Source organism: Grampus griseus (assembly GCF_964374135.1).
Source record: "Grampus griseus genome assembly, chromosome: 7".
Taxonomy (NCBI): Eukaryota; Metazoa; Chordata; class Mammalia; order Artiodactyla; family Delphinidae; genus Grampus; species Grampus griseus.
Genome location: NC_139001.1, coordinates 94449185 through 94470305, shown reverse-complemented (window position 1 = coordinate 94470305; position 21121 = coordinate 94449185). Strand labels below are relative to the sequence as shown.

General features: G+C 45.2%; 1 protein-coding gene across 1 annotated transcript in view; it reads left to right on the top strand.

Moving 5' to 3' along the window:
* Nucleotides 1-21121, top strand: part of MGAT5 (alpha-1,6-mannosylglycoprotein 6-beta-N-acetylglucosaminyltransferase) — a gene marked incomplete at both ends in the record, with an annotated part of 224113 nt that overhangs the window by 181898 nt on the left and 21094 nt on the right. The window contains 2 exons of the mRNA XM_082659049.1: nucleotides 7522-7668; nucleotides 16821-16937. Coding sequence (XP_082515175.1) covers nucleotides 7522-7668; nucleotides 16821-16937 — 264 coding nt within the window. The remainder of the gene's footprint in view (nucleotides 1-7521; nucleotides 7669-16820; nucleotides 16938-21121) is intronic.

The following is a 21121-nucleotide window of genomic DNA, read 5'->3' as shown; positions in this document are numbered from 1 at the left end:
TAGAATAGAGAGTTGGGCTTGTCCATTGTCACTGAGGTCACCCTGGAGGTAACCCTGACTCTCGATTTTTTTATTGCAAGTGAAAGCTCTGCTAGGCCCTCGACGTACCAGCCTCATGAATAAACATACAAACTTAAAAACATTCAGTGGATAGTCACAAGCCCAAAGAATCTGCATCTCCTTTCTGCCTCAGTTTCTCCATAGGTAAATGCATTTGATCATGTCTACCTCCCAAGTCATGTGTGTGATGCCATGAATAAATTCACTTGATAAATTTCTCTCCTTGGCCAAAGGAGAGAAAGTTTGTTTCATTAAGATTTGATTTCCTTACAAGGTCATCTGCAGTCTGATGACGGTGGCCATCACCAGTGCTCCCTGGTTTGCACTGTTTGCTTTCCGTTCACCTTCTGTCTTAGGAGGACATTTTAGAATCATTAGAAAGTCCAGGCTCTTTTTTTTTTTTTTTTTTTTTGGCGTTACGCGGGCTTCTCACTGTTGGGGCCTCTCCCGTTGCGGAGCACAGGCTCCGGATGCGCGGGCTCAGCAGCCATGGCTCACGGGCCCAGCTGCTCCGCGGCACGTGGGATCTTCCCGGACCGGGGCACGAACCCGTGTCCCCTGCATCGGCAGGCGGACTCTCAACCACTGCGCCACCAGGGAAGCCCGAAAGTCCAGGCTCTTTACCCGTAATGCTATTTTTGCTTCATTTTACTTTTCCCCACATCAGATTGTGGGAAAAGCTCAAGCTCCTTTAAAATTACAGTTGGCAACGCTGCTTCTCTGTCATCACTGTCCCACACGCTTCTATTAACCCAGCTGTGTGAATGTCTTACTCAGCCTTACAAATCTTAAAAGAACACTTACTTACAGACCGTCCACTTACTCTGTCAGAGAATGAGATAGGCCGAAGCTAAGGTCCCTGATGTGTGGAGAGCAACAGAGAAGAGGCCTGGAAGGCCCAGGCCATGAGGTCGGAGATTGCCTGAGATTACCCAAGGATTACAGCTGGAATTTTTTTTTTTTTGAGTGTAAGGGTCATCTGTTGATCCTTGAAAAACTGGTACTTTCAGAGGATGTCGCTGATCCCATTTTGTATTTCCTGTTCAGAGGACTAGAATATAGGAAAGGACTCCGAGTGGAATTATGGCTAAAACGGTCGGCAAATACGATGAAAATGAGGCGGTGTGTTGCTGAGGCTCCCCCTCTACCCAGAACACAGCGGCAGCACTGAAATGAATGAATCTTGGGCTTTGGAATAATGACACTAAAGACTAGTCAGGCTTTGCATTTATAACCCTTTCTGTCTCTAACTCCTTCCTCGGTGTCTCTGAGCAATTTAAAAGTGATTTATTCCAATCCACATTGGAAGTGCAGAACTGGGGATGCAGACAAGCAAAATGTGTGTGGAATGAATGGGATGTGCACGTTCCTCAGACTCGTTATGGGAGAGGGAAGCGAGTCGGGTGCCCCTCAAGGTCTAGAGACATATTGAAATGATTGATGCATAACCAGCTTTTGACTTACTGTTTTTCTTTATGAGCCATCTTTGAATCTCTGCACCAAGCCCCGAAACCTGTCTCCTCAGCAGAATTGTGTCCCTGCGTGTGAGGAGGGGCCCTCACGAAGGGCCCACAGAGCCTAATGGAGATGGGAGGGATTCAGTGTAACCCTCAAGTCGGGGCTCAGGAGCTGGGAAGTTGTTGAATGTAGAAGACTCTTCTAATAGGCATATAAATGTGGATGAATTCATTTATCAAAAGACCAGAGATGAGTCATTTGGGCCAGCAACCTCCAGCAGAGCAATTTAAGCCAGCAAATAAGGACCGAACTGGGGTGGCGTGTTTTTATTTTTGGCTTCAGTCCCCATCTTCCTTAATGTGATTTCTTTCTTCTCCTTCCTAATTTTCCCCTCCCTGTGCCCACCTCCCCCAGTCTCACCAGGGGAATTTCCTTACAGATTGGGGCATCCGCATCCCACACTGGCTTGGAGGAGCATTTGGAGTGAGCCCAAACGGGTACCTCCCTTTCTGACAGTGAGAGTCGAGAACAAATCTGGCTGTGGGAAAGCAGAGGAAGAAGCAGCTGCTGCCCCTGCTGTTGCCACACACCTTTTCTGCCCACAACTCTGGCCGTTTCCCCCTCCAGCCCTTGGATGGGGCATGGCGGCCCTGTTTCCCTCCCACGTCAGCTCAGCAGCTTTAGCTGTGGTACTCGCCTAGAAGCCCGGGCAGGGTTGGAAGATAGGCAGTATGTACCACTGTCCCTGTTCCATTCCATCCTCGGGTCTGACCTCCCCTATCAACCGTGGCTCTTCCCACAAGCTTGGATGTGGTTGCGCAAGCTCTGTCAAAAACCCAGGGACCAAGGCATCCACCACCAGTGGACCAGACCCTCATGCAGCTCCATGAGAACCCAGGGGCTCTGCTTATTCTGTTGACAGTTACCTCCTCAGGGCCTGGCTTGCAGAGGCCTTCAGATAACCGGATGAAGAATGAAGGAAGGAGTCCAGAAGAAATCCACTGGCCATCTGGGATCTTGGGGCCATGCCCCTAGGAGTGATTTCTTGCTTTTCTCCTGAATCATGTGCCCAGATCGCCAAGATCTCCCCACCAAGGGACACTGTCCTTCTGATAGCCCATGCTTGCCTCTCCGTGGTGTTGCCCACATCCTCAGGCCCTGTGAGAGAGAGCCCAAGAGCGAGCTTACTGCTGGAGCAACCCGTCTTCCGTGTCTACTTCAGGTCCTCCAGTATTCAACCTCAGGCAGTCAAGCAGGTTTCATCCTGGTGACAGGTCCCAAAAGCCATTCCCATTCCAACTAGATGGAAACTAATTAGCATACACTTACATATGCACACACACTCCATCCTCCCCCCTCCCCTCCCACCTATGTATATAGAATGTAGAACGTATGGACATAGGATTTATTAACCTCTCCGAATGAGGTTTCAAGAACAAAGGCACCTCCTGACACCCAAATACACACAACCCATTCATATTATCACGGGGCACGACCGTGGGGTTTTACTGCAACAGTAACGACCATCTCTCTAACCCTTCCCTGTGTTAAGCCCTTTCCATGAATTCTCTCTTCATCACTAAAGTCCTCTGACCTCGGTACCGTTAGAGCACATCTTAACTGCGGTGGCGAGCCAGGCCTGTGATGCCTCTGCACCGTCAGGAGCTGAGGGGTAGGCCTGGTGAGCTATTGGGGTGAGAGTGGTGGTCCGGGACAGCTCCTGCGAGGAGGTGCACCTGAGCTGCCTCTTCGTAGCAGACATTGCATGCTGGCACAGCTGAAGATGGTCGGCATCTACAGCTGTACGTGTATCTGAATGTTCTCTTCCTCTCCATCTTCAGGGTAACATGCTTTCTCAATGCAAATTGCAATGCATTGGATTTTGTGCTGGGGCTTCCACATGACCGAAGGGCAGGGACTTGTGATCTCGATGTTGTTGTTGGGTTTTTAGTTTTGTTTCTGGAAGGCCACTTACATAGTGGGCATAGTCTGGGAGTCTACCCAGTGAGCTGGTCTCCAGGAAATGACCTTTGATTTAGTGGCCGATACTGACTACCCTGGGGTGCTTAAATGTGCTTGGCAAGTATCATTGTCTTTGTCTCCTTTGCCCTCCTGGACCTTTAGGAGACAGTCTTCAGGTAGGGTAGGTGAGGGGCTTATGGAGCCCAGGAGAGGGTGTAGCCAAACATATATGGGAGAGATTTGGGGCACTGTTTTCTCTTCCATCAGCGTTGGGTACAAAAGGGAAGACAGATGTCCAGAGAGGGGACCCTGCCGGCGACACAAAAGCATCACCTATCAGGAAAATAGATTTTCTCCATATGCAGCCTTGTGTGGATTCCTTTTAAAGATATAAAAGGGATACCTGTTATCAAAAATGTAATGATTCCCAATCATTACATGAAGAATAAACAAGTAAGGCTTAGCCGTAGCATGTGGCTCATGGGACTGGCCTTTGCTTGAGGCAGTCACTGTAAACTGTGTCCTCTCTGTCTTCTGATGGATGCCTCTCCCTGTTTTTAATCCAGGTACTTTATGAAACACAGAGAACTCATAAATACACGTAAGCAGTGCTGAACCTCTCGTAAAACCCCACAACCACAACTCCTGCACAGCAAACTCCAGCTAGACAACAAAAGGTCGTGTATGTGCTGCACGTAAAGTTGAACCTGGGTTTGAACTTGGACTAGCGTTTAGCGAACATTTACTAAGTGCCAAACCCTGGAATACATCCTTTCCATGAAATATCTCCTTGAATCCTCAGAGCAGCCCCGTGAAATAAAGCACAATTACTTTCACCACTTTACACATGAAAAGACAGGTTTAGAGAGCTTGTGTTACCTTGACTAAGGCCCATAGCTAGACAGAATGCATTATCAGTGGACCTCAGATACTCCATAGAGAGAAGCGTATAACAATTTCCCACAGTTACAGAGCTAGGAAATGATGCAGTCAGGGTTGGAAACCTGGTCAGCCTGACTCCAGAGCTTGTGCTCTTAATCACCACATTGTCCTGATCTCAGAACTACCTTTATCCACCTTTAAAGGATTCTTTGTGAACTACTCCGCTTAGGGGTTTAAAACAATTTTGCTTCTCCTTTCACACAGAGTGAAAATCTGAGTGGTTTAACTAATAAACTCTTTGTCGACATGTAGGGACTTCCCAATCCTGGAGCTTCATCTGTTCTCTCTTCCTTAGTGTTAGTTCAAAAGTTAAATTTTAGAGTATGTAATTTAAAGCTCTATTTAGAAATGCTCGTTGATGGAGTCAGAGCTGCAGCCATGGAGATGTCCCGTCGTCTGGAAGATCCTCATTACATTCTAGGCTTCTGAAAGCCAGATGAAGTATCAATAAAATATGCTGTGTCCTCCTGAGGAGTTAAGCCTCTGCACTTGAATGAATTCTTGCAGTGTCTCTCTTGCCCCCACGCTAAGGAAATCTGTAAGCGAGCAGAATGACGGGGGGAGTGGGGAATTAGGGGAAAAGCAATTTAGTGTGGTTAAGGTAGCAGTGTGTGGCGAGGCCGTAAGCACTCAAAAGTTCATGGAATACCCTTTGGTGGTGATGAACTGTCTGCCTATCCTGTTGTCGTTCAAACCTCAAGTGTGCTATTTGACCTTAATACATCTGCTCCATTATAATGTCACAGGTAGTGAGTACACAGGAAGCAAGAAGGAAGGTTGCTTATTGACAGAAGTGACAAAGAACTGTTATTTTGGTGTTTCCAAGGAATGCGTTTCCTGCGATCCTAATGAGTGTGACGAGAAGACTCATTGCCAAGAAATTGTGTGATATTTGCTTTATCTTCTTTCTGAAATGGTGCGGCTTCGGAGAGTTAGCCTGAAGTGTTTATGTGTACTGAGATATTCGGATGCCAGCAGGGCAGAAGAGGGGGTGCAAGTCGTTATTCACATATAATTAAACCTACGTCACATTCAAGTCCATTAAGCAACAGCCTCAAATCCTTTTAATTAATGGGTTCAGATTGGTGGGCCTGAAGGAGCTAATTAAATTTTTTCCCCAGGATTTTCTATTTAAATAGACAACCATTGTGCTTCCTACATTTCCTCCAAAGTTATTCTTTGTAATTCAGTGTTGATGAAGGTGTCAACACTTCATGGCAGGCCCTGGTTTTCAGAGGTCAGAAAACACTGTGGGCCCCTGGTTAAACCCACGGAGACCCCTGTCTGCATCTTCCGGGATCTGGAAGTCCTGTGCTTTCCTGAGCCCAGCCACGGCCTGACAGAGGTCCTCTTTTCCCTGGAGAGCCGACACCTCCTCCCCCAAATCTGCTGGGGGTGGCAGATCACAGAGATCAAAAGCCTCAAGGATAGTAACCCGGGTTCTTCGTATTTTAACAAAGCTGGGATGTCTTGGGACTATTTCTTCATGCCCTCGTGGAAGACGGCTTCCAAGCTCTTCTGCTACCACATTTTCCCTCACCCCTGTGTCTCCAGCTCTTCTGCTCCAGGAGAAATGACCCAGCCAGCAGTGAGAGCTCGGCTGGCTTCTTAAAGCTTTTCTTCCACAGTTCCCTCCTCTGTGGACACCCCTGAGGGTCATCTCAAGGTTTACAGGATATGAAAGGTTATTCTTCCCAAACAATAAAAAGGTTAAGTACCCTGTTCTGTGCAGAAGAACATACAGTTATAGGAGAGGGCATCTCTCCAGAAAACCTGAGATTTTAGTTTCTTGCCCCAGAAAATTCCCTGCGGGGGCTTCAGGACTCTTCAATATGCCTAACATGGGCCACGCTGCGTGTTCAGCCCTGGAACTGAGTGCCCAGCACATACGGGTTGCATCTTCCAGTGCTGCCGGGGTCAGACTCAGGGCTGTCTAGGCAGAAGTATTCCAGATCATCATTCAATTAAAGCAGCTGCAGAGACAGGATTACTGGGGAGAGGGCCCGGGAAAGCATCTAGCCGTATCCAATTCAGCAGCATCCTTCACTCTCGGGGCATGGCCATGTGGATGTTCCCCAACATGATGGCAGAAGGAAAGGACACCCTGGGACCCAGTTATCCTTTGCCACTTGATGTGCCTGGGAGACTGGAGAGATTTCAGCATTTGCTCCTTCATGTGGGTAGGGAGATCTCACACGTCACCAAGGCTAGACTTGGACCAAGCCCATCAGGACCCACAGCCGTCCAGTGGTGTGAAATACCCCGAGGGGAGGGTACGCAAGGATGCCTTTCTATGAGATGATGTTTCATTTCTGGACCCAGGAGTCAGTGCCACTGACTGCAGGGAGGCCCCTTTGTCACAGCGGCTCTCAGCCGTGGTCCCTGTGAGGACTCTGAGATGTGTTTTTGCTGCCATCTCTTGTCTGCCGTGGGGACAACTCGTGGTTTGCTTGCTGGGGTGGGAAAGCCTTGCCCAGTTACAGCTCTACACCCTCTCCCCACATTGAGGGGAAAATAAAACCCAAGATGCTGGTGTCCCCCAGCGAAAACCCCATTATGAAAACCCATGTTTGCTGACCTACCATCATTTTAATGCAGCTCCATGTGAACTGTAATCAAACCGCCGAGCGACCTTTCTGTCCCTCTGCCCAGCATCACTGAAAGGGCCTGTTGTTCCTTTGGTTCAATGAAGAAACCTTCTGTTTAGTTAAGCAAGTGTTTTTGCAGTCATGTCTCCTGGTAAGTTACAGAAAGATTATTGTTGGGTCTTGGGTTTTGTTGTTGTTTTTATTCTGTGAGTACCTCCACCCCCCTACCCCTTCAGCTGCCCACCCTGACACTTACTGCTTTACTTTTTCACAAAGGAGGGAAATTCATAATGACCTGAGCAGCTTCCTGGGCCCTTCAAGGTCCCTGGTCATGTTTTTCAGGTCCTAGTGTAAGCTGGCTTCTCATTTATTCACCCCCAACCAGGGCCTGGGAACTTTCCAGAGTCTCAGAGGCATCAGCACAGGAATGGAGCCCAGAAGAGACCCCCATGAGCCAGGGACGCCAGTCTGATTGATGTGTTTACATGTGGTGTGCTTCTCTGTCTTACAGCTGTTTGTTGGACTTGGGTTCCCTTATGAAGGCCCGGCTCCCTTGGAGGCCATCGCAAATGGATGTGCTTTTCTGAATCCCAAGTTCAACCCACCCAAAAGCAGCAAAAACACAGACTTTTTCATTGGCAAGCCAACTCTGAGAGAGGTAAGCATCTATAAAACTCATTCTACTTTCACTCATAGGAATGGTAGCTATTTATTGAGTGCTAGGAGCCCATTTGAACCTCAGAGCCTTGGACGGTAGGTATTGTCAACTTCCTTTCACTTAGTTGGGTGGAAGGGGGAGGGTGTGCAGGGGCTCAGAGAGATGGATGACTTGATTACATCCCCTCACTAACTAGTGGCAGAGCCAGGATTTCGATCTATTTCCATTCTACAAAGTACGGGGTCTTTTCGCCCTACCCCATCTCCATCCTAATTTGAACAGATATCGCCGGTCTTCCAATTAGCTGAACTCTGATTCCCTGGATGATTAGAGTTTATGGAATAAAAAGAAAATCAAGGGGTTAACAGGTATTTGTAAAGAACCTACTCTCTGTGAGGAGCTTTGGGGAATACAAAGTGGGCCGTGGGCTCCTTCCTTGAAGAATCATCATCCTTGAGAAGAAAGACGTATCGGGGTGACTGAATAGTATGCCTGGTATTTTAGCCGACTGTCAGTAGGGTGCCGTCCTGGGAAGCAGTCCTGCCGTCGCTCGAACCATTTGCAGAAGCCTTATTGGGATTGCCTTTGGAGGTCCTCTCGAAAATCCACAGTGGGTGATGAATCACCATTGAAGGCAGTTGGATTCTATTTAGGACCATAAACCAAAGTCATTTAGAGCATGTGAGTGACCAGGCTGGGTGTTTCTATATCTGGTTAGAAACACGTATGTGCAAGAACCCATAAGATTGATTTCTTATTATTTCTTATTTATTTCTGCACAGTTCGTAAGTGGCTCTCCAGGCTGCTTTCAAGGAGGAAGCCTCTAAGTGTCGATTTGTCCCAGTGCCCTTGTCATTTGGGACCGTCTGCTGGGGAGGACACTGCTGGGCAGCCCTCCCGGGACATGTTTCTAAAGCATACATTTTTCACCTCTGCTACTTTTTTTTTTTTTTTTTTTTTTTTTGCCGTACACGGGCCTCTCACTGTTGTGGCCTCTCCCGTTGCGGAGCACAGGCTCCGGACGCGCAGGCTCAGCGGCCATGGCTCACGGGCCCAGCCGCTCCGCGGCATGTGGGATCTTCCCGGACCGGGGCACGAACCCGCGTCCCCTGCATTGGCAGGCGGACTCTCAACCACTGCGCCACCAGGGAAGCCCACCTCTGCTACTTTTAAACCTTTCTGGGTCAGTTCTCCTGACCCCATTCCCCCCTTCCCCAAATAGCATATAAAACACATTTTCCGTGATTATTCTTTACCTTTCAGTCAGAGAACTTACCAGTTAATAGAGTTGATCATTCTGAGAGTTCTTTTCGTTGACCCACCCCATCACTGGTGAAAGGGCCAAAGGAGATGGAAGAAGATCAGCAAGACCACAGATTATCCTGAAAAAGATGAACCTATGGCCCAGATAACCTCTGACAAAGGTTAACGAGGCATGTGTGTGTGTGTGCGCGCACGCTTGCTTTTTCCTTCTGCTAGTATTGTAAATTTGAGTTCTTCATTTTGAGGGGCGGGGGGTCATTCCTCAGCAACACTTAATGCACACAGTGTTTGGACTTCCCGTGCTGTGGGGCAGGTACCAGAACACAGATCAGGAACCTTCTGTCTGGTACCCAAGAACTTACTCTTTGCAAAGGTTTGAAAGAATGCTCCCCAGCAGTGAGAATGCCTCAACTTAGGCATCTGTGCTTTAGCGTGCGACTGACTTTGAAACTTCGGAGCTCTGGGTAGGAAATGTGGGCTAATCAATCATTCCTGTGTTACGTTTGAATGTAGGAAATCTCTGAAGTTCTACATCTGCCTAAATTGGATAATTATTTGTAATTTTCGATGTTTTTTTGTGATAAATTATACACAGTGAGAAACGATGATTTTAACCTTTTTTGAGTGTACAGTTCACTGGCATTCAGTACATTCGCGATGTTGTGCAGTCATCACCACTGTCCACTCTCATAGATTTATTGTTCCAAACAGAAGCTCTGTACATTAACAGTAACTCTCCCTTCTCCCCTGCTCCAGCCCTGAATAGAAGAGTAACCACTACTCTACTTTCTGTCTATAGAAATTTACCTATTCTAGGTGCCTAACGTAAGTGTCATCGTACAGTGTTCGTGACCAGCTTATTTCACTAAGCATGTTTTCAAGGTTCGTTCATGTTACATGTGTCAGAACCTTTCCTTTTTAAGGCTGAATAATATTTCATCGTATGAATAAGCCCACGTTTTGTTTATCCGTTCCTCTGTTCATCGACACTTGGATTGTTTCCATTTCTTGTCTATTACGAAAAGTGCGGCTACAAACATGGGTGTACAAGTATCTGTTTGAGTCCTTGCTTTCAGTTCTTTGTGGTATATATACCTATGAGGGGAATTGCTGGAACTTGCTTTTTATTTATTTTGAAATAATATTAGTCTTAAAGAAAAGCTGCAGAAAGATTACAAAGTTTGGTTATATGCTTCATGCAGCTTCCGCTAATGGTAACATATTATAAAACCACGGTGTAATTGTCAAAACCAAGAAGTTAACATTGGTACCGTAATATTATCTAAACTACAGACTCTATTTGGATTTCACCAGTTTTTCCACCAACATCCTTTTTCTGGTCCAGCCTCCCACATGGCCGTTACCTGTCATGTCTCTTTAGTCTCCTCCAATCTGTGCCAATTCTTCAGTCTTTCACTGTCATTCATGACCTTGACATTTTGAAAGAGTACCAGTCAGTTGTTCTGTACACTGTCCCTCCATTTGGATTTGACTGGTGTTTTCTCCTGATTAGTTTGAGGTTACACATTTTTGGCAAGAATCCCACAGAAGTCATGTGGCCTCAGTGTATCATGTCAGGGGGTGCGTGATACCAGTGTTTTATTACTTGGTGATGTAACCTTGATCACTTGGTTAAGGTCATGTTTGCCAGGTTTCTCCACCGTAAAGTTACTGTTTTTCTCTATACTGGGGGAAGTACTTTGAGACCATGCAAATACCCTCGTTCTCCTCCAACTTTTGCCCCTTTATTTTTACCATGTATCAGTGGATCTTTCTTGCAACCATTTGATTTTTCCCTCATGATTTTTTTTTCTGGTTTCCCATGATAATAACCATCTTAGTTAACATTTATTGGAGCACTTACTGTGTGCTAAGGGCTTTTTAAAAATGATTTTTTATTGAAGTATAGTTGATTTACAATGTTGTATTACTTTCAGGTGTACAGCAAAGTGATTCAGTTTCATATATATATTTTTTCTTTTTCAGATTCTTTTCCCATATAGGTTATTACAAAATATTGAGTATAGTTCCCTGTGCTATACAGTAGCTCCTTGTTTTTTTATCCATTTTATATATAGTAGTATGTATACATTATTCCCAAATTCCTAATTTATCCCTCCCCCTACCCCACCCTTTCCCCTTCGGTAACCATAAGTTTGTTTTCTATGTCTTATGAGTCTTTTTCTGTTTTGTAAATAAGTTCATTTGTATCATTTTTTTAGATTCCACATATAAGTGATATCACATGGTATTTGCCTTTCTCTGTCTGACTTACTAATGCATGAAAAGCAAAGAAGCCCATCAGTTTTCTTATTGCAGTTTCTATATACAAGACTTTGGGAAATGATTCATCAAAACTATTTTGGACTGACTTGGTACCTTCTTGATCACTAGAATTAGATAATAATTTCAATTTTGATAATTCTGAAGATTTTGATAACACTGTATTACAACTGAGTACTTTTTCCTGAAAAAAATTTAAGACCCTCTTAAACACAATCTAACCCTTTCCCAGTGAATGATATAATGTTACATAGATCAGATCAGCCAGTATGATATTGTTGCGAAAAGTATGTTCATGCTGTCGGTTGTGATTCTTTAGTAATTTGCTTTTTGTTGAGGTGATAGAGGGTTTTCATTCTTCATGGCATCAAAAGGGAATAGGTGTTGGAGCTGCCGCCCAGGCATTTGGTTCCTCCTGTCCTTTCAGCTGGTCCCACCAGTGCTGGAATGAGACTCCGGTTAGAATGGCACTGGGGGAGGCTTTCAACAGCTGCTCAGCAGGTGACCTCCCACAAGTGACTCCATCAGTCCTGGGCTCCCGTGGGAGGGCTGGGATGCAGAGGTCAGCTGACAGATGTTCATTGTATCCCCACAGGGCCTGTGGTACTAAGTCACTGCACTGGGGGAACTTATCAAGACACATTTCCTGTTTCCCAGGAGCTCAGATTTTGATATGGAAGTGTGATAAGAGCGATGTCTAATCAACGGGCACGCATAAGGAAAGAGCTGAGTACATTAAGCAGGGGAAGTTAACTTGGAGTGGTGCCCGGCGGAGGATGTGCTGGGTTAGCTAGAAGGGGATAGTGGGGGAGCTGTGCTTTAGAGGAAAAGAAGAGTCGTGTTTTGAGTTGGAGAAGCATGAATGTTGATGCGTTGGAGGGAAACCCCAAGCAGGTCACTTTACTTTATGCAGGAGGGCAGGTTCCATCTGATGTCCATTTCCTTCTCCGCTGGAGACGGTGCAGAGAGCAGGCTGGTAGCCAGCGACATGACACAGCTTTGAGGGGAGCCAGTGAACCTGACCTCACGGGCAGGTGGGCCACCCCACTCTGCTCTTTCAGCTCACAGAATCCCCCTGATCAAAGATGCTTTTAATTGGGAAAGAGCTATCAACACTTGTACAGATTTCTAAGGGTCAAGAATCCCTAGGAAGTATCCTTTTTCTTTTTTTCCTCAGCAAATAGAAGAATTTTAACCAAAGCGTGTATAATTACGTAGCTATCTTCTTGTGCCCTTGCTAATCTTTTGAGCTAAGCAGCAATAGATCCATGTAAATGGGTCCATGTAAATTGCATCTATGTCTCTTCTTTGCCTTCATTTGAAGAGAAGTCTAAATTTTTCTTTGTATTTAGAAAACAAAAAGCTTTGTTTTTATTTTTGCATTGGACCCATTTTTAAAACCACAGTGTACACACTCAAGAGAAGTTCCGTATGCCTTAAGTATAATGTGGTTGGTTCAAGTTACACTTTAAATGTAATATAATTTGGATTTCTCTCTTTATATTGGGAAACATATTAGTAGGTTCTTTTTTTTTGCGGTATGTGGGCCTCTCACTGCTGTGGCCTCTCCCGTTGCGGAGCACAGGCTCCAGACGCGCAGGCTTAGCGGCCATGGCTCACGGGCCCAGCCGCTCCGCGGCATGTGGGATCTTCCCGGACCGGGGCACGAACCCGTGTCCCCTGCATCGGCAGGCGGACTCTCAACCACTGCGCCACCAGGGAAGCCCGGTTCTTAATCATTATTCTGACATTTTGTAAACCTTTAGAAATTCTGTGACTCCAGGGTTTCCTTTTCCATGAAGAGAACTTGTGTTCTTCTTGGAGATTTAACAGCCGCTCTGAAACAACGTCTTATATTTAATAAGATTTTCATTACTTTTACAGACTATACTCCAGTAAATATACTGATTGATATACGATAGCTCAGATCATACGGTTCTCAAGAAATTAACAAGGACGAATGGAACATTCAGAGGGGGAATAATGAATCACAAAACGCCTTACTCATAAAATTAAGTAACCCTCCATAAATGTAAATGAACAAAATGATAATGGCTCAGCATCTTGTATTTTCCAAGTGCTTAGAGCAACCTTGTAAATGAGCAGGGACCTTAAAAGGCAGAGGGGAGAGAGACTGCTAAATAGTGACACTGATGGCAACTTTCATTTACCCTGATTCAGTTGGAAGAATTAATTAGTTTGTTCTCCAGGCCACAAAATGAAAATGGTATGACACTTTACTCAGCTTCAGGAAAGGTCTAATGCAGACATACATTCAGTCCTGGGATTTTGTTTTAGGTTAGCTGGTTTTAAGCAACTGATGGAAAGGCTGGTGTTTCCATTGAGCTCCTTTTGGTCATTGTCTTAAGAGCTCAAGAGCATCCTTTAAAATTGTCATCTTCCGTTTTTGTCAAAAAGGTAAAAAGTTGTTGAAGGATCTAGATTTGAATTTGCTCTGCTGCTTTCTAGCTATGTGGTCTTGGGGAGTTGTAAGCCCCTCTAACCCTCAGAATCCTCATCAATGCACAGGAAACCTGATAAATAATGTCTGCTCAGGTGATTAGCCCCGTGCCTGCCCCAACTGAGGGGCCTCACTGATGCGTGCTCAATCTAAAATATGTGCTGAGAAAAAGAAAAGCATGCTCCCCCAGCTCCAGGAGCCTGCGGGCACTCTTCTTCTATCCCTGACCACGCAGCTGAGCAAAAGAAAAAGGGTATATGTCAGAAGCATGGGGAGCTGCAGGCTAGCGAGGGGCGTGACTCTGGCAGAAGAGGCAGGAGCAAAGTCTAGGATACCTGCACCTCAGAATCGCCTGATTTCCACGAGTGGGGGCCAGAGAAGGCTCAGAGTGGAGGCCCAGTAATTTATCTTCTGGATTTCCCCCCTGAGTAATGCATGCACACCATTGGTGTGGTAAGACACGAAGAACGGTGGCCAAGAGCAAGCTGCAGAGGTGCCAGTTGAATCACCCAGTCCTCTGAGTATATTGGGATCTGAAGGAAGAAAAGGGAACCAGCTTGGCCTCAACCCTTCCACACCCAACACCCTCTTTTATTCTAAGTGTATTATAACATCTTCTTTTCCCTCCTGAAATGAAAAATATACCCTGCTAACATCATACAGAGTGAAGTAAGTCAGAAAGAGAAAGACAAATACCGTATGCTGACACATATATGGAATCTAAGAAAAAAAAAAAAGGTCATGAAGAACCTAGGGGTAAGACGGGAATAAAGACACAGACCTACTAGAGAATGGACTTGGGGACCTGGGGAGGGGGAAGGGTAAGCTGTGACAAAGTGAGAGAGTGGCATGGACATATATATACTACCAAATGTAGAATAGATAGCTAGTGGGAAGCAGCCGCATAGCACAGGGAGGTCAGCTCCGTGCTCTGTGACCACCTAGAGGGGTGGGATAGGGAGGGTGGGAGGGGGGAGACGCAAGAGGGAAGAGATATGGGGATATATGTATATGTATAACTGATTCACTCTGTTATACAGCAGAAACTAACACACCATTGTAAAGCAATTATACTCCAATAAAGATGTTTAAAAAATGTATTCAATTGCAAGTTTAATCTAAATAAAATCAAAGAGAAATGCGATTATCACACACACACAAAGAATGATTCTCTAATTATAATATGAAAGAGAAGTAAAAGGAAAATACTTTGCTATAAGGTAATAGATATTTTGTGTATATGTGGTCCAGAAATACTGTATCATACCCATGAACCACACTAGAAGGCATCATGTTGTCTCATTCCTCCTTACAGTGAATATGCTTGTATTTAAGAAGAATAGGGCTTCCCTGGTGGCACAGTGGTTGAGGGTCCGCCTGCCGATGCAGGGGACACGGGTTCGTGCCCCGGTCCGGGAAGATCCCACATGCCGCGGAGCGGCTGGGCCCGTGAGCCATGGCCGCTGAGCCTGCGCGTCCGGAGCCTGTGCTCCGCAATGGGAGAGGCCACAACAGTGAGAGGCCCACGTACAGCAAAAAAAAAAAGAAGAAGAAGAAGAAAACATTGAGCCGAATCTGGTCAGCCCTTTTTACTTATAATTGACATTAAAGAAAGAGAAGCTAAATAAAAAGGTGCCTACGTGTAGACACACAGATCTACTCCATTGGCATTACTGTGACAGCTTCAAATACAGACTGGTTTGGGTATGTTGTACTGGAGACCCAGATCCTCTGCGTGGCATTGACTTTGCTGCCATGATTTTTCTGAAGTGATAACAGCTTATTGGTGAAATTCCCAATAACATGTCCCTTGATTTACATGGCAATTATGTTCCTGGAAAACTCAATGTATATTCAGATGTGCCAAAGAGGCAGGTTCTGTGAACCCACCTGAGAGCTTGGCGGGGCATGTGAAGGCCTGTGGGGAGTGGACAGTTCTGCCCTGTGCAGGACGGTCACACACATTTCAAGGCGTCTGGCATCCCTGGTCCTCAGCCACGGGTTGGGGCAGCACCCACCAACTTTGAGAACTGAAAGTGCACCAGAATGCTTTCTTTATACCACAGCCTTAAAAGGATACAAGAATAAAGGTGGGAACAAGTTTGAGGGGTAAATTTAGCTGTCTTTAGAAAACGGATTCTTCAAGAACTGAGAATTGCCAATATTCCTGTGGGTTTCTTTGGCCACCCTTTGTTTTTAAAATAAAACCTCCTTTAAAACAAAAGCTACTTTTCCTTGCTTTTCTGATCACACATTGCCTTTATGACTCTTAAGGCTCCAGTGTTATGCTAATTATTATTCCAAAATTCTCTCTTTTTCTGGTAGCATTATTTCCCTTTCTGTCACCTTTCATATGTGCCGTTACGTGTCCTTCTGTGACTTTAAAGCCTATGAGAACTTTATTGTAATTTCCTTATACTTACCTGTCTATCCTAACCAGTATTTTATAACAGATGCTAGTTTGATCTAGGTGATTTTCAGGGCTGGGATATGACTGAGGGTAAATATTCATTATTTCTTGGTGTGATTTGGGGGGTTGAAGCCATCTGTAACAGCCTCCACGTCACCTGGTTATGACATTCTAACTCTTTTTTCAAAGCGGTACTCAAGGTGAGGAGCCATCACCGGACCTGCCCTGTGGATGCCGTGGTCTCACACAGGGCCATGCCCTCCTGGGACCCCTAGACTCCCAGGAACCCCTCCAAAGTGCCCAAGATCCCAGCTCCAAGGGTCTAAGACAGCGTAGCCTGGCCGTGTGTCTTTTAAAACATCCCACATGAGCCTGGTGGGCACCCGTGGGCACTGCCAGTGTTGCCAGCCGGGCACACTTGACAGCCTCGGTGTCCTTACCTGTACCTGTCAGGGCTGTGCCTGCTTCTCCAGATGGTCCTGACAGTAGATGTCCTGCTGGTCAAAGCAAAAAAGAAAGAAAGAAAGCTGTGGAATCCTCCCTCTTTTATTGTTACCTGCTTACGGGGTGCTTAGGAGGTTTCGATCGTCAAGGGTCCAAAACAAAAAGTGACATTACCTACACAAGTACAACTCGGAACCGTAAAAAGCATAACGCTTCACCTAGCACAGAAGGTTGAGAAATGAAAAAAGCCAGTGTTCGTGAGACTGAGGTGTTCTGTTTTCTCTTTTCCAGCTGACCTCCCAGCATCCTTATGCCGAAGTTTTCATCGGCCAGCCACACGTCTGGACTGTTGACCTCGACAATCAGGAGGGGGTGGAGGACGCCGTGAAAGCAATTTTAAGTCAGAAGGTTATATCTTTTATTCCATTTTCCCCCATTTGTGATGTGAACGGGATCATGTGGAAAGCATCACAGGCCCTTCGTTCAAGTAATTAGAATGGTTCCATGTCAGCTTGACTCTGAAATTTAGAAAATGGCCCAGCTGTAGGACTGGCCTGGGGATTTTTGTGGATGTTCTGTGAAATGGAATTAGAGCTGGTGTCCAGATGCGTGCATGGATTCCACAGACCCTTTCGACATGGCTCCTGGGTCCCAGACACAGCAGTAGAAACTTGAATTCTGCTTGTGTCAGTGACCTCATTATGTAGCTCTCCCAAAGATCAGAAAAGATAGACCCGCTCCCCTGCAAAAAAAAAAAAAAAAAAAAGTGAGAAGGAAAAGGACTAATTAAGGAAATACTGGAAAATGTTTTTTATAGCATCTGTTTATTTGGCTTTTCTACCTAAACATCTTATAAAATTTTGTGTAAGTAACTAACATCTCTGGACTCTCCAGAACAATTCAGCAGACATGTATTAAGTACCTACTGTATTCAGACTGCCCTCTGAACCACTGTCAGGGACGCTCACTTCCATAAGCATAAACGAGGCTGGCTCCCTGCCTGTAGGAAACTTACCACCCTGTAGGGGATGGGTCAAGTTATCCTCTCTCCCAACCCCGGGACTGCCTTGGATTCTACCAGTAAACCCTGCCCTCCGTCCTCCTCCTATCAGAGCAGCGATTACTCTGTTATAATTTTTTAAGAGAAGCAGTATAGGTGTGGTTATAAGGACAGGCTAGAATCAGACAGCTTGGGTTGGGGTCCAGCAGTGTCCCCTCGGGCAGTTACTTAACCTCTGAGGCTCAGTTTCCTCATCCCTGATGTAGGCTAATTTCACCTACTTTACAGGTACTTGAGAGGATCCAATGAGATAATGAATATAAAGTGCTTAAGTGCAGTGTCGATCTCATAATAAATGTCTAGTCAGGAGTATTAAGTCAGTATTGCATATATAATAATGTAACATTCTTTTTTACTGACGTATAGTTGATTTACAGTGTTGTGTTAGTTTCCAGCGTACAGCAAAGTGATTCCGTTATACATGTATATACATTCTTTTACATATTCTTTTTCTATTATGGTTTATTACAGGATATTGAATATAGTTCCCTGTACTATACAGTAGGACCTTGTTGTTTATCCATCCTATAGATAATAGCTTGCATCTGCTAATCCCAAACTCCCAATCCAACCCTCTCCTGCCCTCTCATCCCCTTGGCAACCACAAATCTGTCCTCTATATCTGTGAGTCTGTTTCTGTTTCGTAGATAAGCTCATTTGTGTCATATTTTAGATTCCACAAATAAGTGATATCATATATGTCTTTGACTTGCTTCACTTAGTATGATAATCTCTAGGTCCATTCGTGTAGCTGCAAATGGTATTATTTCATTTTTTATGGCTGAGTAATATTCCATTGTGTGTGTGTGTGTGTACATACATACACGCCACATTTTCTTTATCCATTCATCTGTCGATGGACTGTTGTTTCCATGTCTTGGCTAATGTAATACTATAACGTTCTTACTTTTGTTAGTGATAGTCTGGATTTCCATTAGACCGTAAGCAGCATGGGCAGGAACGATACCTGTCTCACTGCTGTGTTCTCAGGACCCAGCATAGCGATGTACCTAATAGATGGTGGGAGGCATGGAGGGAGCGAGGCATAGATGTATGCACATCAGCACACTGAGGCAGAGTATGTTCAGTGCCAAGACCAACATGCCAGAGATGGAGGAGTGTCTGTCTTCTCTGCTTCTTTTTTTTTTTTATTGAAGTATAGTTGATTTACAATGTTGTGTTAGTTTCTGGTGTACAACAAAAATGATTCCGATATGTATATATATGTGTGTATATATATGAGTATATATATATACTTTTTCATATTCTTTTCCATTATGGTTTAATTACAGGATATTGAATATAGTTCCCTGTGCTATACAGTAGGTCCTTGTTGTTTATCTGCTTTATACACGGTAGTTTGTATCTGCTCATCCCAAAGTCTTAATTTATCCCTCCCCGCTCCTTTCCCCCCTGGTAACCGTAAGTTTCTCTTCTATTTCTGTCTTCTCTGCTCCTTATAAGGACATCTGGAGAATGCAGCATTGAGTTAAGTCTCAGAGCATGAGTAGGAATCTGCAAAGTTAAACAGAGAAGTGAGCCCAGAAAGACATGAGTTAGAGGAACAGTGAGAGTCAAGGGGGAGAGGCTAGAAAGGCATGTATCCGAGGAGGAGTTGCCAGTTGGCCCATGTAAAGGGCTGCCTTTCCCCTTTGGGGAATAAAGTGAGGCCCTCCCAACTGCCAGTTTCAGCTACGGACCACATCTCCTGGGGAACAGGAGTACTCCAGCGTGTCACCCATGTCCCTTTAGAGCAGGTCTAGTTATTGAGCTTTGAGGTAGCTGCTCAGAGCTTCCCATCAGCGACGTGTACGATCTCATCCCAGTCTCAAGTTTAGGGCAGAAGCCCCCCAGACCTCTGGTGGCCAAGCCAAGAGATGAAGTGCTGAGTGGGTGTGGTGCTGCTGGCCACCTCAAGCACCTGCTGCATGTCTGCAGCTTCCCACCAGAGGATCCTTCTTGCAGAGCTCGAAGGCTCTTCTTTCTTCAGTCTCAGAGTCCTCTAGGGTATTAGCTTCTAAAGCTGCCATAACAGAGAACCACAAAGTGGTGGTTGAAACAACAGAAATTTATTCTCTTACAGTTCTGGAGGCTGCAATTAAAATTCAGATGTCAGCATCTGAAATTAAGATGTCGGCAGGGCCATGCTCCCTCTGACGCCTCTCATGGAGGGTCCTTCCTCGGCTCTTCCACCTTCTGGTGGCCCCAGGTATTCCTTGTTTTGCAGCTGCAGCACTTTCATCTCTGTCTCTGCTGTCATATGGTGTTCTCCGTGTGTGTGTGTGTCTATCTGTTTTCTCCACTTCTCATAGAGACATCAGTCATGTTGCATTAGGGCCCACCCTAAATCACTATGACCTCTTCTTATCTTGATTCCATCTGCAAAGACCTTATTTCCAAATAGGATCCCATTCACAGGTACTGGGTGTTAGGACTTCAACATATCTTTTGGGGGTGGGGGACAGAGTTCAACCCACAACACTTAGTTAAGTGTGCATTCTTTTGAAGAGGAGTAATTTGAAAGCTAATGTAGAGGCAGAAAATCTTGGATCACAGAGTCCAAAACTTTTTAGATAATAGATCCCTTTTGTCAAACAAAAATCTCGTGGGAATGCCTGACATGTAAAGCGCTAAGTGGGTGCTGAGTTCTACCACTTCTACATGAGGCTCTGTTCACTTCATGGAACATCTACTGCTCCTCTTTTTAAAACCCTGACCAACCCTTTCCCTAAAACCATTTAAGGCCACTTAAGGGGGCATAAAAAGTAATTATAATAGTAGGTCATATGTAGGGAGAAGCTCTTTTTATACCTCCAGACGGTACGTGGGCCTCTCACTGTTGTGGCCTCTCCCGTTGCGGAGCACAGGCTCCGGATGCACAGGCTCAGCGGCCATGGCTCACGGGCCCAGCCGCTCTGCGGCATGTGGGATCTTCCCGGACTGGGGCACGAACGCGTGTCCGCTGCATCGGCAGGCGGACTCTCAACCACTGCGCCACCAGGGGAGCCCTCTCTCTGTACATCTTTATGAGCCTTGTCTCATTTAATCCTTCTGCAGATAAGAAAATTAAGGTTTAAAGAAAATTAAGTAATTTACATAAAATCGCACAACTAGTAAGTAGTAGAACCTGGATTGAAACTAGTATTTTTGACTAGTTTATTAAGAAAAAATTTAAAAAGAAAAACATCATTAAATGAAGTAAAGGGAAGACGAGAGTGAGAGAGAAAGTAAGGAATGAGATTAATACAAAGACTATTAACATTATAATCCTTATGCTTGTTATAAATGGGTCAGAAATTTGGTGCCAAGCTTTCTCATATTTAATTACAAGATTTTAAATTACATGACACTCAAAAAAGCAAGAAAACATGACCCATCATTAAGAGAGGACACCATCAATAAAACCAGAGATGGCTCAGATGTTGGGATTACCATACAGCAAATTTTAAATGCTGAGATAAATGTATTAAAAGGTTTGTTGGGGACTTCCCTGGTGGTCCAGTGGCTAAGACTCTGTGCTCCCAATACAGGG